The 21278-nt window shown below is 42.2% G+C and overlaps 1 protein-coding gene across 1 annotated transcript in view; it reads right to left on the bottom strand.

Annotated features, from left to right (window-relative positions):
• Positions 1–1675: 1675 nt before the first annotated feature.
• The window catches only part of cUnh16orf87 (chromosome Un C16orf87 homolog), a 36750-nt gene continuing 17147 nt past the window's right edge, over positions 1676–21278 (bottom strand). The window contains exons 2-4 of the mRNA XM_083940478.1: positions 16902–17001; positions 3376–3555; positions 1676–2587 (exon numbers count right to left, since the gene is read on the bottom strand). Coding sequence (XP_083796604.1) covers positions 2466–2587; positions 3376–3555; positions 16902–17001 — 402 coding nt within the window. The 3' untranslated portion in view covers positions 1676–2465. The remainder of the gene's footprint in view (positions 2588–3375; positions 3556–16901; positions 17002–21278) is intronic.

Genomic DNA, 21278 nt, shown 5'->3' with positions numbered 1-21278 from the left:
TAAGGAAGAAGGAAGGTGGGAAGGAAGAAATGAAGTACGAAAGGGGAAAGGGTGAAAGGAAGGCCTGAATGAAGGATGGAATGAAGGCAGAAAGGAAGGAATTAATGATTGAAGGAAGGAAGGGAGGAAGGAATGGAGGGAGGGGGGAATGAATGAAGGAAGGAAGAAGGACAAAAGTAAGGAAGGGAGGAAGTAGTGGAGAATGAAAGGAAGGGAGAAACAAAAGGAAGGAAGTGAGGAACTGAGGCAGGGAGGAAGAGAGGAAGGAAGGGATGGAGGAAGGAAAGGAAGGCAGAAAGAAAGCAAGGGAGAAATGAAGGAAGGAAGCAAGAAAAGGAGTAAAGAATCAAAGAGGGGAAAAAATGAAGGAGATAAAGAAATCAAGGAGGAAGGATACATATATATACATATGTATATACATATGTATATATATACATACATACATATATACATATATGAATGTATATATATATACATACATATATATATATATACATATATGTATGTCTATATATATATATAGACATACATATATATATTTATTGGTTTTCTAATATATGTTGTCTGTATAATATTTGTTGTTTGTGTATCTGGAGTTTTGTAGCGAAAAATAATTTCCCCCTGGGATTATGAAAGTATTTCTGATTCTTATTTGTCTTTTACTGGTAAGGGGTTGCCGTGGCAAGGTGGGCAAATTGTATGTTTCTCCATGACACAGTAAACTGTTGTAACAGGACTTTACATTGTGAATTCTGCCCCAGATTTCACATTCTGTATGAGAGTCCACACCTGAAGACATCCATATTGTCAGAATCACAGCGCCACCTACTGACAACAGCAAGTAAAGCTTATGTGACAGATGATGCTGATTTACATGAAATTTATATGGTGTAGCCTACATTTGATATACAGCACCATGGTGTATCGTTAGTGTGTGTTCTCTGGTGCCACATAGTGGACATCAGAAGAGAGAGAAAATAAATCAAATCCATAATTTGCAGTGCCCAATGGCCGATGCAGAGAATAATGTCTTGGGTCATGCATGCAGCGTGTGATGGTTACAGGAATGTATGGTTGGGTCTGCGAGCGTCCAGTCGCATCCACAAGTTTCATCACAAGTTTTTTTCTTGAACTGATTTGTGCTAGGCAGCTGAAAAATTCAAACTTGTCAGATGAACTGTGACCTAAGGGAAAAATTGGATTGCATTGCGTTTTTGTCTACACCTCTCCTGTACACTCCCCTTCCCCTGGGACCACAGTGGAAACGAGCCTTGGGACTTTTTGTTATCTCGGGGTTTGTTTTTATGTTAACACTCTCTGCCCTGGCTGTGCAGGGGGCTTGACAATAGTCTAATAAAATGAATCAATCAAAAATGTGAATAAGGAGCGATTTTTGGGCAGTGTGTTATATTTTGGGTGGATAGTGTCTTTACATGCAATTAATACGTAAATAATGTTTATAATAAACATGAATATACTGTATATATACACATGTATATATTGATATCACAATATACAATGATGTATGTGATTCTGCTCCGGCCCATCAAACAGAACATCAATGAACCATCCATAACGGCTGATTGAATTAAAGTTGAAGACATATGGATAACATTTATTTTATTTAAAAAAAAAACATTCACTACATCAGCACTACCTCCCTATCTGATAATTCTTTGCCTGGCTGTCTTGACTTGATTGCGGTAAAATTCATCTTAAATTAGCCAACTTGACATAGTCTATAAAGTAACTACTAAATACAGGGTGTGCACTGTACATAGCAGTAATCGATGACAAAATGTTCGACATCAGGAAATGCATTTTCTTCCCTATTCTTGGAGCTTGTCTTGCTCAGGGACACAGAAGTAAAGTGAACACTTGAACTCTACAAGGATGTTGTACATGCTCTAAATTATTTATAGACCATCAACAATGGCAATAAAAACTCAAAGTAGGAAAGCATGCAGCTACCTAAATGTCTTGATCCCTCACTTCAATACTGTTAATTGAGGATGTTCACTTAATAACACATTCTATTCATGTCACATGATTGTATCATTTCTTTAATCCCCTACTCTCCTAAAATAAACTCAATTATACTTGGAGGCCCTCAGAGCACAGTATGCTGTGGATGGGTGGGAATCTTTATACACTCAGATGTTTGTAGCTACAGAATAGTTGGGAAATATCCTCAATGCTATTTCCCCTGGTTCTACACAACAAATGTTGTTACAACACACAAACCATACTTGTGCTTTTAGTCTACAAAGTTGCATGTCTGTGGTGGCTGTAAAATTCAAGGTGCTGAAGAAAAGGGTTTCTTTCAATAACAACATCCAGCAGGTTTCAGGAGGTTTGTGAATCTCATCATCCAACTGAAACCCATCCAGATCAAACTTCAGCTCCAGACACTTCTGCCCTCTTTGGTCGTCCTCTTGCTATTTGATAGTTTTTCTGTGATAGCTCTAGGATAAGATGAGTCTCTGACCCAGGATCTTGCGGTTGATCTCAGCCAAGGCCACAGAAAACACAAAGGCCTTCTCATCCGAAAGCCCAGCATAAATATCTACTTCCTTCTCTTGCTTCTCTGTGAACACAAGAAAACACAATCAATCACTTAGAAAAGGAAGGAATCTCTTTCTGTATATGTACACATGTAAGACTGTCCTTTGCCTGTCTCAAGAAACGTTCAATCAACTTCACACTTGGCATCAGATGCACGGTTCATGTGAATGCTGCAGGTACTGTGGCCAGGGGACACTTTCTTGTCCTCTGGAAGTAGGGACACTTCCATGAAACCATGAAATCCAGCTCAGTCAACCCAAAAAAACACATACATTAACTTTAAAATACTTGGAAGCAAATGTATTTTATACTGTATAAAGCCTAGTTGTAGTTGTGGATAGGCTATACTATTATATGACTTTACTGTCGGCACACAGTTAAAATGCAGTTTGAATTAATTATCAAGACTACATGTTTTTAATAACATGTTTAATTTAATTTTATAACTGCATGCGTTGATAGGTGTGTTCATATGGCCGAGGTTCAGTTCAGTAAAATTTGACCCGGGAGAGAAGACAGGGAGAGACGGACATTTGACAGCGGAGGGTTCAGCGGTTGCCCCTCTCTCATGTCCACAAGCACGCACGCACACACACACACGTTTTCAAAGAAAATAAAATGTGTCCTGCTGTCGCATCCAGGCCAAGAGCCGAGGGCGCAACTAATAAAAACCACACCAAACATAAACAGCGCTGTGGTTTTTTTGCGCAGCACATTCATGGTTTTGTACAAACGCAGTGTTTTGGGATGGATTCTACGCACATTTTAAAAAATGAGTCTCCCTGAAGTGTAAATATTTGCTTCTGTTACCTTTGTCCTCTTCCTGTTTCTTCAGCCCCACTGTTTTTGGTCTGCCCCTACCCCTCCGGATTGGATCTGATTGGCTGTTGGCCCGGGATCTTCTCCTGTTCTCCAGGTCACTGGTTAGAGAAGAGTCTATCCTCTCTCTGCGAATGCGCTCTGTCCTCCTCCGCTTAAAATCCAACTTGTCTGAAGCAAAAACATGGATAGTAAAAAATTGTGGGTTAGACTGTTTCCAGGCTGATATCTCGCATTTGTTTATTTAAAAAATACAACTCAACAAAAAGCATTGCACAATACTCTGTTATGGTGGAAGGTCATGTTTTTGGCAGACAGCAAAAACAAATCATCAGGAAGAACCTTTTCAGCATCTAAGGAGAGTACACATTCAGGGGCGTATACAGCATGTCAAACAGTTAAAAACGGAATGGCGACTTCCGGTTTAGCTGAGATGGAGTAGAGACAGGCCGAGTCTTGCTCCTGCAATTTTTGATCATTTTTACGTTTCAGGACCCCGAAAGTAACTACAATAGTAATATTCATCTTGTTTGACGGATACACCACCTAAATATACCGACGCATGCGACCAGACAGACTGTAAAAGACCACGGGGCGAAGAGGCAGGCAGGTGGTGAGATTAGCATGGCGGCCATTACTGACCTCTTGGAGCATCACCATGTAGCCCCCTCCGTCTAGGACAAAGCCCTATCTGCTGAGTTCAAAGCCTCCATTTCAATGCTCGACCACGCTGGACCACGTCCACACCACAGTGTCCGGCCACACTCAGAAGATAGACTTCCTCGAGACAAATGCAAATTTACAGGATGAGCGACTGCTAACACTGGAGGCCTCCTGTGCCGCGCTAACAGAGAGCAACGCTAAGCTCTTAGCTTAAGTCAGTGAACTGTAGTCCCGCAGCCGGCGCAGTAATATCCATGTAGTTGCTGTACCTAAATCGGTGAAGGGTCCGTGGCCGACGGCCTTCTTCACAAAAAGCTGCTCATGGAGGTTTTCGGCAAAGGCTTCCTGGAATCACTGCTGGAATATGACAAGGCTCACCGCACACTCTCCGAGAAACCAAAGCCAGGGCAGTCATTATCAGGCTGCACAGATACCAGGTGAAGGAGAAAATCATATGCAAAGCCCGCGCCAGGAGAGGCCAGCTACAATACAGAGGCTCCCCCATCGCCATCTACGAGAACTTTGCACCGGAGGTGGTGGAGCAGCACCAAAAATACAGAGAGGTGATGTCGGAGCTTTACAACTGGGGCTTCAGACCCGCGCTGCTGTTCCCGGCGAGGCTGGTCATCATGATGAAGGACGAAGCCAGGAAAAGGCTCTCCGCGGTCACCGGGGTGAAAGCCTTCTTAAAATCCACCCGCACAGAGGAGCCCTGATGACCGCAGGAGAGCTGTTGATTTCACAGCAGACGAGCCACTGTCATGTTGTCTGTGGTGCTAACTATATAGCTGTGCTTCAGCCAGCCCCGGACTGACCATTAGTGCTGTGGTCTATTTTTAGACCACAGCACTAATGGTTAAAGCCAGGACGGGCTGCTGATATTCTGTCTGTTGAAGGGTTTCAACCTCATATAGACATGCCAGGCATTCTATTTATCTTGTTTGATGTGGAGAAATGCCTCCATGGCCTGCCTGCCCTAAGGCATCTTGGTGCCCTCTGATGGCTAATTTAATGTATTTCACATTGCTGCCACCGTCTGTTCAGAATCCTCCTTATTGTTATTTTTGTATTATTGTTATTATCCACATGTGACTCAAGGGGTCAAACACTGTTAGTTAAGGGAGGAGATCCTGGAAGCTCAGTTAAGCTGTTAGTCGCAAGCTGGAGAGCTCAGACGGTGTTTTTTTCTATGGGAGTAGCCCTCAGATTGGTCACAATGTTATAGTTTTGTTTCTTTTATGTTGTTTTGTTGTGTTCCATGCATTTTTGGGTTGCTTTTTTCTTTTGTTTTTTTCTTCTTCTCTGTTTTACCCTCCCTTCCCTACTACAGAATACTTAAAGGTCATGCAGTGTCATTCTAACTTATTATTGTTGTTCCTATGGCTAATGTTGTAAAGACAGGTACTAGAGTGCGTCAACACAATCAAGATCGGTACGGTCTTGATACAGTTACAGCACCTTAAGGGGGATGTGATGTTTCTGCAGGAAACACATCTCAAATCAGGTGACACCACATGTATTAAGAGGGCGTGGATGAGCCACTTATTCCATTCCAAATTTACAGATAGAGTTAGAGGGGCAGCTATCATCATTCATAAAAGGGTCCTGTTTGAGCCGACAAATGTCATCCTAGATACTGAAGGCAGCTATGTCATAGTTTCGGGCACAGAACACACCAGTGGTCTTAGTTTCGGTTTATGCACCCACCTGGGATGATGAAAAGTTTTTTTACAAGGCTATTCTCCAAAATTCCAAACGTTGACAGTCACCATATTATCATAGGCTGGTGCAGGATGTGACTCTTGACAGATCTTCTCCTACACAGGTTACGCTATCCAAATCAGCACACACAGTAAGAACATATGCATCACAGTTGGGAATTTCTGATCCCTGGAGGTTTAGAAACCCCCATGGGAAAGCTTTCTCCTTTTTTTTCCCCATGTACACCACACATTCTCCCAAATTGTTTTCTTCTTAATCGATGACAACCTCCTCGACTGCCTGAATGCATGCGAGTATCACCCAATAGTCACTTCTGACCATGCTGTCAGGCTGCAAGTCTCCTCTGTTGAGACATGTTGTGTCTCACAGGAGAAAAGTGTTGATGTTATGTGGTGTTTGTTAATTCAGGGACAGTAAAGTGCTTTGGCTGTGGAGAGGAGGGGCACTTCAGTCAGGAAACGAGCCTGAAGCTGGGCTAAATGTCATCTCTGCAGTCACAGCAGTGGACAGTCACAAATAATGAGGTTGTTATGATTGACAGACAAGAAATATGAGGTGGAGGAGGTGGAAAAAGAGAAGACAGAGATGGAGTTTTCCTCCATCTCTGGACAAAAAGGATTGTACTGGAGTCAGTCAGTCTCTCACTGACTTACAAGTCACTGTAGATTCAGTGCAGGAGGAGCTGTACCAGGTACAGCAGATTAAAAAGTTCCTTCAGAAAACAAAGTTCTCTGAAAATGTAAATCTTGAAGACCATTTTGAAAAAAAAATTCATATTAATCTCAATAAGAGCTCAAATGACTGAAAGAGGGGAAGACTAGACTAGACTAAAGAAACTGGTCCTGAGGATCAAACTCAAGCTTTTAAATGAAGAAGACAGTCTTAACTTTTGTGTCATTTTTTATGTGTTTCTTCTCACATCTGATTTTATGAGTCTTTTTAAAATCTCCACTCTAAATATACAGTAAATGGTGGCAGAGATGTGAGGAACAGAGCTTGCCTTTTTGAGTTTGTAAAACTATAGCATTGTTACAAGAAACGCACAGCAATACTTTAGACGGGACAGACTGGAGGAGGGAATGGCATGGGGAGGTGGTGTAAGTCACTTTAGCAGCACCAACCAAAGTCCCACACTGTAGAGGAAAGAGTAAAGGGCAGACTCTCAGTAGTCAGGGCCAAGTATGAGCTTTTTAACCTGGTCTTTAATAATATATACGCTCCAAACTCATGACCTGATAGAGTTCTTGTTTAAAATGAGCTCAGTAAGGTTTTAAATGAGTGTGAACCAGAGGAGTTTTCATTTTTAGGAGGAGATTTTTAACTGTACACAAAATGATGAACTGGACTGGAACCATGGTGAACCACATGCTGCTTCTAAAAGAACCACGAAGCAGCTGATGGAAACCCACAGTTTATCAGATGTATGGAGGGAACATCATGCAAAGCAGAGGCAATACACATGGGTCCATAGCAGAGAACATCTTTTAACTATGGCTAGACAGGTTTTATTGTTTTAAGCACCATTTTAATGTTTTTAAAGGGTGTGCTATATTAACTGTTGGTTTTTCTGATCATGCATGTGTTTACTGTGATGTTTTTATTGCTAATATAAAACAGATCTGCATATTGGCATTTTAACACTGCTTTGCTTTTAGATGCACATTTTAGAGAGGTTTTTATTTTTTTGGGAATGGTTTTAGAGACAGAAAGGGAGATTTTAGTTCACTGAGGCAATGGTGGAACATAGGTTAGGCTGACATCAAGTAGCTTTGTCAACAGTACACTCAATGTTTCTCGAGACATTTCTAAGTCTATGAAAGATCTAGAGATAACCATATTGGACCTGCAGAGTCCACAGGAAATCGAGGCTGTATTGAAGGCCTCAAATCCCCAAAAACCCATCTTGGCAGACCTGCTGGGCTTTAAGTCACAGGGGGCTCTGATCCGGTCCCAGTTCTGCAGGGACCTGCCCATAGTTTCTGATGACGTGAACAAGGAGCAAGAGGGGCCCCTGACTGAGAAGGAGGTTTTTAAAGCACTGCAGAACATGCAGGGGGGGAAGGCCCCTGGAATTGATCAAGTGCAGGACCAACAGACTCAAGAACTCCTTTGTCCCTCAGGCCATCATACTCTACAAGTCCTCACTCGGGGGGGAGGAGGAAATAAAGAGGACAGAAGGGAATGAGTGGGCGCCACTAACTGTACAATTAATAATCTACTCTTACATACCTGGACACTTATCTTCTTTTCTTTGTGCAATAACTTTATCCACCACTTAAGTGCAATAATTTAATCTTACTGCTCATTTCTGTCATATCTTATACATTTCCTCTACATTTAACTTATCTGATTTAATTTACTGTGAATTGTATTTGACCTGTATTCTTACGTCTACCGCATATGTATTTTACTAAGAGTTTATTGTTTACTGTATATATACTTTCTGTATTTATTTAGCTAAGAGTGTATTGGTTATCCTATACTGTTTTGTTTTTTTTACCTCCCTCGTGTTTTTGTAAGCTGCTGAAAATTAAATTTCCTTGCAGGAGTTATCCCAAAGGGATAAATAAAGAGAAGTCTAAGTAAGTCAAAGAGTTTTTAGACCAATGGTGTTTCACCACAGCTCTGTGTTCAGTGCAGGAGGAAGAGCTCATCTTTCACTGTGTTTTTATGAGATTATAATATACGTGTATATTTTTTATATTTTGACCGTGCATCTGTAAAAGTATGATGTTTCTCGGAAACAAACATCTATGTTGAAAATAAAAATGTTTTTTTTTTAAATCTCTCTCTCTCTCTCTCTCTGTCTGTCTCTCTCTATTATGCAGAATGGGCCATTCCATATTTAGTATAATTATAAATATATTTATGTAAATATCACTAATATTGCACGTGTTAATTGATGACTCTAAAATTGTCCGTAGGTGTGAATGGTTGTCTGTCTCTGTTCGTGTCTATGTGCCCTGTGATAGACTGGCGTCCTGTCCAGGGTGTACCCGCCTCACTCCCGATGTCAGCTGGGATTGGCTCCAGCACCCCCCGCGACCCCGACCCCGGGATAAGCGGTTGAAGATGAATGAATGAATGAATGTAAAATAACTTAAGTTACCAAAAGAATGTAGGGGAGTAAAAAGTACAATATTTCCTCTGTAATGTAGTGGGGTAGAAGTATAAAGTACAGTGCATCCGGAAAGTATTCACAGCATTTAACTTTTTCCACATTTTATTACGTTACAGCCTTATTCCAAATTGTATTAAATTAATCTCTGTCCTCAAAATTCTACACATCTCCCCATTATGACCACGTGAAAAAAGTTTTCTTGAGAGTTTTGAAAATGTATTAAAATTAAAAAACAAAGAAATCATATTTACATAAGTATTCACAGCCTTTGATTAATACTTGGTAGAACCACCTTTGGCAGCCTCTACAGCCTCAAGTCTTTTTGAATATGATGCCACGAGCTTGGCACACCTCTCTTTAGGCAGTTTTGCCCATTGTTCTTTGCAGTACACCTCTCAAGCTCTATCAGGTTGGATGGGAGACGTCTGTGCACAGCCATTTTCAGATCTCTCCAGAGATGTTCAATCGGATTCTAGTCTGGGCTCTGACTGAGCCAGACATTCACAGAGTGGTCCTGAAGCCACTCCTTTGAGATCTTGGCTGTGTGCTTGGGGTCGTTGTCCTGCTGAAAAATGAACCGTCGCCCTAGTCTGAGGTCAAGAGCACTCTGGAGCAGGTTTTCATCCAGGATGTCTCTGTACATTGCTGCATTCATCTTTTCCTCTATCCTTACTTGTCTGCCAGTTCCTGCTGCTGAAAAACATCCCCATAGCATGATGCTGCCACCACCATGCTTGACTGTAGGGATGGTATTGGCCTCGTGATGAGCAGTGCCTGGTTTCCTCCAAACATGACGCCTGGCATTCACACCAAAGAGTTCAATCTTTGTCTCATCAGACCAGATCATTTTGTTTCTCATGGTCTGAGAGTCCTTCAGGTGCCTTTTGGCAAATTCCAGACAGGATGCCTTGTGCCTTTTACTAAGGAGTGGCTTTCGCCTGGCCACCCTGCCATACAGGTCTGATTGGTGGATTGCTGCAGAGATGGTTGTCCTTCTGCAAGGTTCTCCTCTCTCCACGGAGGAACGCTGGAGCTCTGACAGAGTGACCATCGGGTTCTTGGTCACTTCCCTGACCAACGCCCTTCTCCCCCGATTGCTCAATTTAGACGGCCAGCTCTAGGAAGAGTCCTGGTGGTTCCAAACTTTTTCCATTTACGAATGATGGAGGCCACTGTGCTCATTGGGAAATTCAAAGCAGCAGATATTTTTCTGTATCCTTCCCCAGATTTGTACCTCGAGACAATTTTGTCTCTGAGGTCTACAGACAATCCTTTGACTTCATGTTTGGTGTTTGCGCTCTGACATGCAGTCAACTGTGGGACCTTATATAGACAGGTGTGTGCCTTTCCAAATCATGTCCAATCAACTGGATTTACCACAGCTGGACTCCATTTAAGCTGTAGAAACATCTCAAGGATGATCAGTGGAAACAGGATGCACCTGAGCTCAATTTTGAGCTTCATGGTAAAGGCTGTGAATACTAACGTAGATGTGATTTCTTTGTTTTTTAATTTTAATACATTTTCAAAGCTCTCAAGAAAACCTTTTTCACGTGGTCATAATGGGGCATTATGTGTAGAATTTTGAGGACAGAGATTTATTTAATACAATTTGGAATAAGGCTGTAACGTAATAAAATGTGGAAAAAGTGAAACGCTGTGAATACTTTCCGGATGCACTGTAGCATCAAATGGAATTACTTATGTACCTCAAAATTGTACTGTAATGTAATTGAATTAGGCTAAAAGCTCATGGAATAGTTGTGAAACATTTGTGATCGGACTGACATCTGACTTAACAGATAAAACAGAAGGATAAATCAAGACTGGCCGAAGTCTTGATTAATCTGAATAAATCTCCGACACTGAATACATTTCCATGGTAATTTGAGTGCCTGTGATTTCATGCAACCGGATCATGGATAAAGTAAGACAGGATAACCAGAATATCCCGGCTTAGACTCCATCTCTACATTGGAGAAACAACCACTGCATGAACGCATGGCCCAACACAGGAGAGCTCACTCCTCAGGCCTGGACTCTGCTGTCCACTTACATCTCAAGGAGAAATCCCAGGCCTTTGATGACAACAATGTCCACATCCTGGACAAAGAGGACAGATGGTTTGAAAGAGGCGTGGATGAAGCCATCTATGTAAAGGTAGAGAAACCATCACTAAACAGAGGAGGAGGTCTGAGACACTACCTATCTCTGGTTTACAATGCTGCCCTTTCATCCCTTCAGGACATTCAACAACCTAACTTCAAAGAACAACTGTTCACAAATGGCCCCATGTGACTCCAACAACTGTCGTTATGACCCAATAGAGCACTAACGAAGTCAAAACCTACTGCCCACCAACGACTGTCACTCAACAACTATCACTCTAACAAGTGCACCCTTTGTGCACTTGGAGCACAAAGGGTTTCAGTGACATCATCAGCCTTGTGAAAGGTTAAATACCTGGATCTCCACACCAGTGAGTTGGACCAGTCCCAGCTTGGTCAGATGTGTACATGAACTGATGAAGCCTCTTGTATGAGAGGTGAAACGTCTTCCAAGACAAATAACCAAGTCCAGTTGCTTTTGACTGAAATTCACTTGAGGGCAGGGAATAACAATTTGGTAGCATATCAAACTACCATGAAAATAAATTGGGCATTCTCTCATCTGCCACATTGGAAACATTAATAGCAGCAGCATAAAAAAAAAATCATTCCTGAATAGAAGAATACAATCTGGGCCTTGGACTAACTTTTTTTCACTAGGAGCACTGTGGCCCCCAACTGAAAACTTTAAGGGTGCAACCAGAAATTTTAGGGGCACAACCAGAAATTTTAGGAGCGCAAACAGAAACTTTGGGAGTGCAACCAGAAATGTTAGGGGTAAGTCAATAATAGATGCAGAAATTACAATGTGCTGTTTCAAATTCAGTGTCACATTTATATTGTGCTCTTTTGAAGATGCAAGCTAGAAGGTAGACAACAGCACCATCACTGTCATGAAAGTAAAAAAATATATATATATACCATACATCCAGAATAAGGGGTGTGACGAGACGATACATGATATTAAGTCCACGAGAACGAGACGCAACAAGATTTTAACACAAAACTTTAACATTTAAATGTCAGTATTTTTTTTACAGACGGGTAGATTTTAGCAGGGAGCTGTGGTGGGGCTGCAGGTGTCTTTGCATAGTACTTGTGTTAGCTGGGATTGCTCCATAGCAAAGTGATTTCCCTCACTGTCTGGGGGCCTCACTGTCTAAAAGGGCCCTGCGCCTGTCAACGTAACGGCACTGCTCTACAGAGAGTGAGATAAAAAGCAGTGTGACGACCGTCACACGCTCATATCACACCCTAGTTTTAAACATATGAACTGTATCTACACTGACTGATCAGATCAGTCTGTATATGCGTTTTGGACATATGAACCGTATCTACACTGACTGATCAGATCAGTCTGTATATGCGTTTTAAACATATGAACCTTATCTACACTGACTGATCAGATCAGTCTGTATTAGGGGTGGAACGCTCCACCGTAGAGTTCGGTACACGGTTCGGTACACGTGTGTGCCGTTCGGTTTACGAGGTGCAACGTAGCGTAAGCCTTCATGACCGCTGTCCTCTCTCGTATCCGTCTCAGCGCGTCAAGTCCCAGCGCACTGAGAGACTTGCTCCGAGCTCTCCCTGTAGGCACACGGGAAAAACGCTACGCACGCTCCCGCTACACGCTTCTTCGTGGGTTTCTGAAGCCTCTTGGCAACAGCTCACTAGGCTCTGCTCTGTTGTTGTTCTCAATGTTTCTTTCTACTCTGAAAAAAAGAAAAGTTGACACAGCAAACTGTCAGTTCACCAGAGAAGTTTTAGTTTCTGTCTCTGTGAAGCCTGTGTGTTTACACCCATATCTGCGTGTAAAGAGGGGAAGTTGATTAAAATCATGCTACTCTGCATTTATGTGACGTTCATTTGTGTCAGTCCAGTTTTTGATGAATAAACTAATGTTTCATATGTGCTTGTCAGCCTGGTAAAGTAACTAGTAACTGAAGTATCAGATAAATGTAGTCCAGTAAAAAGTAGAATATTTCCATTGATTTGTAGTGGAGCAGAAGTATAAAGTAGCATGTAAAGGACAAGAGCCTCAAACTTGTACTTTAGTCAAATAATTGAGTGAAAACCTCTGGTTACCGGTTTGTTCATCCAACAAGGATTTATTTTTTTACAAGCTTGTTGCACTCTGAGGCCTATGACTAATATTTACATTGATAAAATAAAGACAATATAGTGTATGCACTCCTATGTCACTGCATTGTTTTACAATATCCATTAATGTGATGCTCAGATTTTTACAGCCCCTCATTTTGGATCATTTTCGTCAACCGGCCTCAATTCCAAATTAATTGAATGTAGCCTATTTCAGTCAGTTCAGTGATTGCTGTTTGTGCGTATTTTAGTGAAAAAAAAAACAATTTTCTTCATTTTTTCTAAGATTTGATAATGTAAAAGTGTTTATATTCTTACCTAGAGGGCAAACAATTGTTTACCTTTTTTGCAAACTAAATATATAAACGCGTAAATGCAGCAATGTGTCTCCTACTGTTTCAAAATCTCACTTCACTTTCATTTAAGATTGTTACAGTAATCCCAAAGCAAGCTGCCTTATTATTTCAGTTTTTGCATGATTGCATGACATGTCCTTAAGAATATCTGATTAAACTTTTTTTTAATTATTAGGCTACAGATCTGATACATGGTATTTTTAGAATCTAAAAGAAATGGAAAAAAACAACTGAACCCAAAAACCGTGACCCAAAAACCGTGATATGAACTGAACAGTGGATTTTGTGAACCGTTCCACCCCTAGTCTATAAATGCGTTTTAAACATATGAACTGTATCTACACTGACTGATCAGATCAGTCGGTTTATGTGTTTTAAACATATGAACCGTATCTACATTGACTGATCAGATCAGTGTGTATCTGTGTTTTAAACATATAAACCGTATCTACACTGACTGACTCAGATCAGCAGTCACCTGCTGCCTCACTCGCTGGGCGGAGAAACAAGTCAATGAATCAGTTAAAATTCAAGATTCAAGAAGCTTTATTTATCCCGAGGGAAATTATTGTGCAACAGTTTCAATACAAAGGTGGGAAAGGATCAGAGTGACAATAAGCTAACATAATCAAATCAAATAAAGCTAACGTAAAAATAAATCAAACAATAACTAAGTGTGACAGAGTGCAACAGACATTGTGGTTAAGCGTAGGTATATACAATATACAACAATACGCAGCATGCAGTTTATAAGCAGATTGAAATAAAATCTGTACAAACTAAATAAGTGAGAAGGTGCGATAAGTTATAAGTGTTAAAAATGTAGCAGCTTTTCCTACAGAACTTAGTGACAGTAAAGCACAGTGAAGTGTAGCAGCATTTCTTACTGAAGTAAGTTACAGTAAAGTACAGTGTAGCAGCATTTCTTACTGAGATACGTTACAGTAAACCACAGTGAAATGTAGCAGCATTTCTTACAGAACTAAGTTACAGTAAAACACAGTAAAGTGTAGCAGCAGTAAGTTACAGTACCACTAAATAAAGTGATGTAGTCGTGATATAAAGTGACGGTGTAAAGTGTAGCAGCATTTCTTACTAAAGTAAGTGACAGTACAACTGAATAAAGTGGTGCAGTGATGATATAAAGTGACATTTTCTCAGGATACAGTGTCTCCACTGTTCCTTACCTGACCTGTAGATGAATTATAAAGTTTGATGGCCACCGGAAGAAAAGAATTCCTCCGGCGTTCAGTATTACACCGGGGGATCCAGGAAACCAGGGGAGGGTCCACCTGCATCGCCGTCAGCTTACGTCCCTACGGGGGGCAGGTAGGGCAAAATCAGGAAGGAATGGGGGGGGGGGGGGGGGGGGTGTTTGCAGGGCTGGAGGTGGATGGTTGTGGAGGAGCCGTGGGGTGGTGGTCCAGAGCCCTTTCATCAAATCTGTTGAAGAACAGATTCAGCTCATTGGCACGTTCAGTACCACCTCCTACTGTCTGGCTACCAGATGATTTGTAGCCAGTGATGCTCCTCATGCCGCTCCACACGTCCTTTAAATTGTTCTACTGGAGTTTGTGCTCCAGCTTCCTCCTGTAGGTGTCTTTGCCCTGTCGAATCCTCTCCTTCAGCTCCCTTTGGACCTGCCTCATCCGCTCTCTGTCCCCATCTCTGAGGGCCCTCTTCTTCTCATTCAGCAGGACCTTGATGTCTCTGGTGACCAACGACTTGTTATTGGGGAAACAGCGTACAGTCACTGTAGGAACAACGCTGTCCACACAGAAATTGATGTACCCTGTTATGCAGTCCGTGAGATCATCAAGGTCCTCTCCATGTGAATCACAGAGCACGTCCAAGTCTGTAAGTTCGAAGCAGCCCTGTAAAGCTTCATCGGTCTCCTGTGACCATCTCCTCACAGTCCTGGTGGTCACCGGAAGCCGCTGGACCTGGGGCTTATACAGGGGCTGCAGGTGGATGAGGTTGTGGTCCGATCTTCCAAGAGGAGGAAGGGCAGTGGAGCTGTAAGCCTCCTTAACATTAGCATACAGCAGGTCCGGTGTCTTGTTTTCCCTGGTGGGACAGTCCACAAACTGCTTGAAAGTGGGCAGTGTTGCAGCCAGAGTGATGTGGTTTAAGTCCCCAGATATTGCAATGAATGCGTCTTGGTGCTGTGTCTGAAGGCCCGCGACAACGGTGTGGATGACGTCACTCGCGCGCGCCGCGTCTGCATTCGGAGGAATGTAAACAACCAGGACGATCACGTGTGAAAACTCCCTCTGCAGATAGTATAGCCGCAGACTCATGGCAAGCAGCTCAATGTCCAGGCTGCACACACACTCCTTTACAGTAACGTGTCCAGGATGACACCACTTGTTGTTAATAAGAATAGCAAGTCCCCCACCTTTCCTCTTGCCACTCTCACGGTGACTCCTGTCCGCCCGAACAGTCTGAAAGCCGTCCACAGTTACGTTAGAGTCCGGGATGTTCTCGTGGAGCCATGTCTCCGTAAAACACAGCACACTGCTCACGCGATACATCCACTGAGTCTTCACCAGGCCCGCCAGCTCGTCCATCTTATTAGCCAGCGACCTCATGTTCCCCATGGTGATGGAAGGGAGAGATGGTTTATATCTCCTCTTCTTTTCCCGGTGTTTACGTCCAGCCTTACATCCCCTGTACTTTCTTCTCAGTTCTGTGGGGATTTCAGGCCTCTCCCGCATTAGCGCCGTTGGTGCTAGCGACAACAGCTGATCGCGGGTGTAGCATTGTTGCTTCCAGACAGAGATGCGGTCGGCAAAAATAGTCCAAAGAATGAGACAAACGGACAAAACATGTAAGAAAGTTAACGAACATAGTTGGCTAAGATTAGCACGACGACTTACAGGAAAAAGCACAAATAAAAAAGACAGTAAATGAGATAAAACACTGTTGATTTCTTCCCATAGAGCCGACATGAAAACTATTTTGGTTTAGTAAATTTCTGCTGTCGGTTGGCTCTGGAGCTGCCGACAGACGGCTTCGGGTCCTTCTGATGCGACACTGTGACTATGACTTGTAACCTGATGTTAACGCAACTGTGGGAGCTCAAGTCTTAAAGTGGCTCCATACTGCACTCTGTTTTGGCCTCATCCCGTCAGTGTACCGCTTCTTGTTTGTTTTGTTGTCATCAGAGCCCTGCTTCGCTTGTGTTTCTGTGTGTGCGTCAACTACGTCTGGCTTCAAGCGTGCCCTCACGTGGACTGGCGGGGAATTATGGGTTCAATTAATTTATTGTAATCGAGTAATTTCTTATCGAAAATTAATAGATAATCGATGAATTTCTTACATCCCTACATAGAATGAATATAACTTTGCTTAAAGCACATTTTGAAGCATCAAGCAAACATTAAACACAAGATGGAGCTCCATTTCTAGGCCTAATTCATTAGCTTTATGCAAGCTGAACCTTACCTGCTATAGCTGGAGAAGAGCGCTCATTTAATTTGGCATTTAGGAGTTTTCGGCTAATGAACACATAACCACATGGGCAGGACTTGCACGCAACTGGAATCTAGAGAGAATCAAACAGAGTGTTAATGCTTTGGCCATTGGCGGAGTGAAAATGTTATTTGACCAAAGGATGGCACAACAGAACAGCTCACAGAATCAGCACATAAAAATGTTTCTTCCTCTGCCAACATTATCAGACAGTTGAATTGTGTAATATATTAAAAACAAACATTCTCATCTGATCATTTTATCTAGATAGACTCTTAACAGAGTGTGCAGAAACTTTACAATATTATAGTGATGCAATTACCATGATATGTAATCCATATTGTCAGTTCCCAATAAAAAGCAGTATTAACAGTGGATGCAGTCATTGTTACAGACACGGTGGTGGCAGGTAGTTAATGTTAAAACTAGTGCTGTCAAAATGAAGGTTTTAATCTCTGCGTTAATTTCTAATATTTAATGCGTTCATTTTTTTTTAAACAAAATTGATTCAGCTGTGTTTTGTTTACTTCCTGTGGCAGCTGACCTATGACGACCATTAGCCACCTTTGCTTGCGATGGATACAGAGAAGTTAGGACTTTTGGGCAGAAAGTTTCACATTAAAAAGTTTCCCGGCGGATCTTTGGAACAAACAAAAGTAATCTTTAGAGTTTGCAAGATAAAGACAGAAGAGAGAGAGTCCATAGAAAAATGTGTGGACCGCTACAAAGCAGAGCACAAATTTGCCAGCGTGTCCACTACAGTGGTGGTCAAACAGAGAAGGAGCACATACCAGGCTGGCAAGCATTGCACGCAGGTACCTGTCAACCTCTGCAACCAAAGTGCCTTGTGAGAGGTTGTTCTCACTCTCAGGCCACATCATCCAAAAGAAGAGAGCTGCTTTGTCCCATGTAAACAGATTGGTCTGTCTCAGTAACTGGCTGAATGTAAACGAAGACTAAGCTGAATTGCTGCATTTCCTTGTTCTCTTTTACATATTTGCATGCTATATTGTGGACCTTTTTGAAATTCAACTGTCACTGTAACATATAGGCCTAGGTTTTGTTATTACAAGTGCATATAAGAAATATGCCTTTTTTCAAGCTGACAGTCAATTTTGATGGCCCTAGTGGTTTCTTTGAAAATCTGCTGCTATTAAACAATAGTATTTGAATTTAAATACTCCTTTTTGTTGATTCTACATACATTCAATCATTTTACAATTAAATATCCATTATTACATACTTTAGTCTTAAGAAGAAAGAAAGAGATTAATCACAGCAAATTATGTGATTAATTAGGTTTTTTTTTAATTGATTGACAGCAATAGTTAAAACATTAACATAAAAATGTTTTCAAACATTTGCAATAGTATTTAGTTGATAAGACCGACTGAAATGTAAAAAGGAATGCTGATTAGCTAAGGCTGCATAACTATGAAGTACAGGTTAACGTAAACCTACGGCATATACAGTACGCTACATAACATAAGGCATTAATGCAACACGTTTGGATGTTGTCAATATATGAATAAAAATAACCTTGAATAAGTAGCTGTCTCTGTGAATGCCTCTTTGTGTAGTTTTTCATTACAATGTTATACATAACGTTACCTATCTGATACATCTTAAGAGTTTTGTTTGAGGAAATGTGTCAGTCGCATTTTTGATGCTTGTTTTTACGGTAAACACTAAAATTGAAGTACTGCCTCCATTGGTCCAAAGAACATGGTACCACCGTTTGCATAGCAGCTTTTGCGGATTGATAACGCCACAGTCATCTGTCTCATATGCAAATTACTGGGCGGCTGTGGCTCAGTTGGTAGAGCGAGTCGGCCAATGTCTGAAAGGTCGGCCTTTTTTATCAACAAGTCGGGGCGATCGCTGTCGTTTACTTCCACATATGGCTCCATTAGGGGACTCCATAGTTCTGCTGGGAGACTTCAACGCCCACGTAGGCAATGATAGACACCTGAAGAGGCATGATTGGGAGGAACGGCCTCCCTGATTTAATCCGAGCGTTCGTCTGTTATTAGACTTATGTGCTAGTCTTCTGATTGTCTATAACTTACAACATGTTTGAACATAAGGATGCTCATAAGTGTATGTGGTACCAGAGCACCCTAGGCCAAAGGAACGATGATCTATTTTATGATCGTATCATCTGATCTGAGGCCGTATGTTTTGGACACTCGAGTGAAGAGAGGGGCAAAGCTGTCACCTGATCCCCATCTGGTGATGAGTTGGGTCAGAGGATGGGGTAAGATTCTGGACAGACCAGGTAAGCCCAAATGAGTAGTGCGGGTGAACTGGGAACGTCTGGAGGAGGCCCCTGTCCGAGAGATCTTTAACTCACACCTCCGGCGGAGCTTTTCTGGCATCCCTGTGGAGGTTGGGGGCATTGAACCGGAGTGGGCAATGTTCAAAGCTTCCTTTGCTGAAGCTGCAGCAGTGAGCTGTGACCTCAAGGTCTTAGGTGCCTCAAGGGGCGGTAACCCGTGGACACCCGTGGTCAGGGAAGCTGTCCGACTGAAGAAGGAGGCCTTCCGGGATATGTTATCCCAGAAGACTCAGGAGGCAGTTGCAAGGTACCGATGAGCCAGAAGGGCTGCAGCCTCTGCTGTGTCAGAGCCAAAGCAGCGGGTGTGGGAGGAGTTCGGAGAAGTCATGGAGAAGGACTTTCGGGCGGCACCAAGGTGCTTCTGGAAAACCATTCGATACCTCAGGAGGAGGAAACGGGGAACCGTCCAAGCTGTTTACAGTAAAAACAGGACGCTGGTGACCTCAGCCGATGAGGTAATTGGGCGGTGGAAGGAGCACTTTGAGGAACTCCTTAATCCGACCAACACGGCCTCTTTTGTAGCTGGAGGCTGATGGGGAATCATTGTCAATATATCAGGTGGAAGTCACTGAGGTAGTCAAACAACTCCATAGTGATGATGAGATTCGTCCAGAAATGCTGAAAGCTTTGGGTTTGGAGGGGCTGTCTGGGTTGACCCGTCTCTTTAACATTGCGTGGAAGTCTGGGACAGTGCCAAGGGAGTGGCAGACCGGGGGGGCGGTTCCTCTATTTAGAAAGGGGGACCAGAGGGTGTGTGCCAATTACAGGGCAAAGGGAAGTTTGGTGTCCCCAGCTAAAGCTGCTTCCCCCGCGACCTGACCCCGGATAAGCGGTTGAAGATGAGATGAGATGGGTGATTTAAATCCAGAGGAAAACTAGCAGAGTAAAGAATTGGGTGAAGACATACTGTGAATTAAACAACTGTGTTTATTTGCGGGCGTTGTCATTTTGAAGTAGTGAAAATTCAGAAGAGCTATTAATCGCCAACTAGAAGTTGTGGCGCAGTTGAAATTCAGGAGTTGGGTGTGGTTGTAAATTTTGAAGCAAATTTTTTGTGCGACGTCACTCCTGCCAGGAGTGGCTTGGAAGCCCATTCATACAGGAGCCTGGGTGTAACTGATAGCATCAGCTGAGAGGGCCTAACTTTAAGCTATAGGCCCAGAGAGCAAAGGAATGATATTGATACAGGCATGAAGTACAAATGTACATGTAAAAAGGAATTTTTGATTATGCTCTCCGGAGAGCTGTTAAAGAGTCCATCAACTGTTCAATCCCTAGTCTTTGCCACAACATAAGTAACATAATTAACATTCTGTTACGAACAGGACACAACATCAGAGCTGCATCTTCTCTCCTGACAAAAGACACACGGCTAGCACCCAAAACCAAGAGATCTTTTGATCCATAATTCGGTTTGTGCAGTCTTTGTTAGGGCTGAGGTGCAGCTGGGGGTGTCTGAAAATTCTTCCAAAAAGAACCTTTAAAGGTGACTGAAGTACTGAGACAGGGAATTTGCACAGTCTATGTCTGCATGCTTACTAACATATGTTAACAGAGACAGGAAGCTGTGTTTTTTTTCTCGAAGAAAAATAATAGTAGTTTTTGTATTAAATAGGGCATTTAATAAACTGTAAGAAAACAATCTTATCTGTGATATAGATATATTAAAAATACTACACAGAACTACAACTGAACTGATATACATAGCTGCATATAAAAGCCAACATATTCTAGTTGCAAAAAGAGAGAAAGGAAACCGGGGAGGATATGTTGTAAATATCTCAGATTTAGACCTGTAGAAAATTTAGACATTAGTGAAAAGTGAAAAGTTAGAGAATAAGTATAAAGAAAGAAAAAAAAAGTTGCTGGAAACTTAGGTTAAAAATCCATGTAAAAAGACTGACGGACTGACTAAAGTTATATAGAAAAAAAAAGGGAAAACAACAGAGCAGGACAGTGAGAGAAAGTGGGGGCTTGTGTTGTAAGCGTGGGCGCGTACATGTGTGTGTGTG

The sequence above is a fragment of the Echiichthys vipera genome, assembly GCF_963691815.1.
Source record: "Echiichthys vipera genome assembly, chromosome: 1".
Lineage (NCBI taxonomy): Eukaryota > Metazoa > Chordata > Actinopteri > Perciformes > Trachinidae > Echiichthys > Echiichthys vipera.
This window is presented reverse-complemented; position numbering and strand designations above follow the sequence as displayed.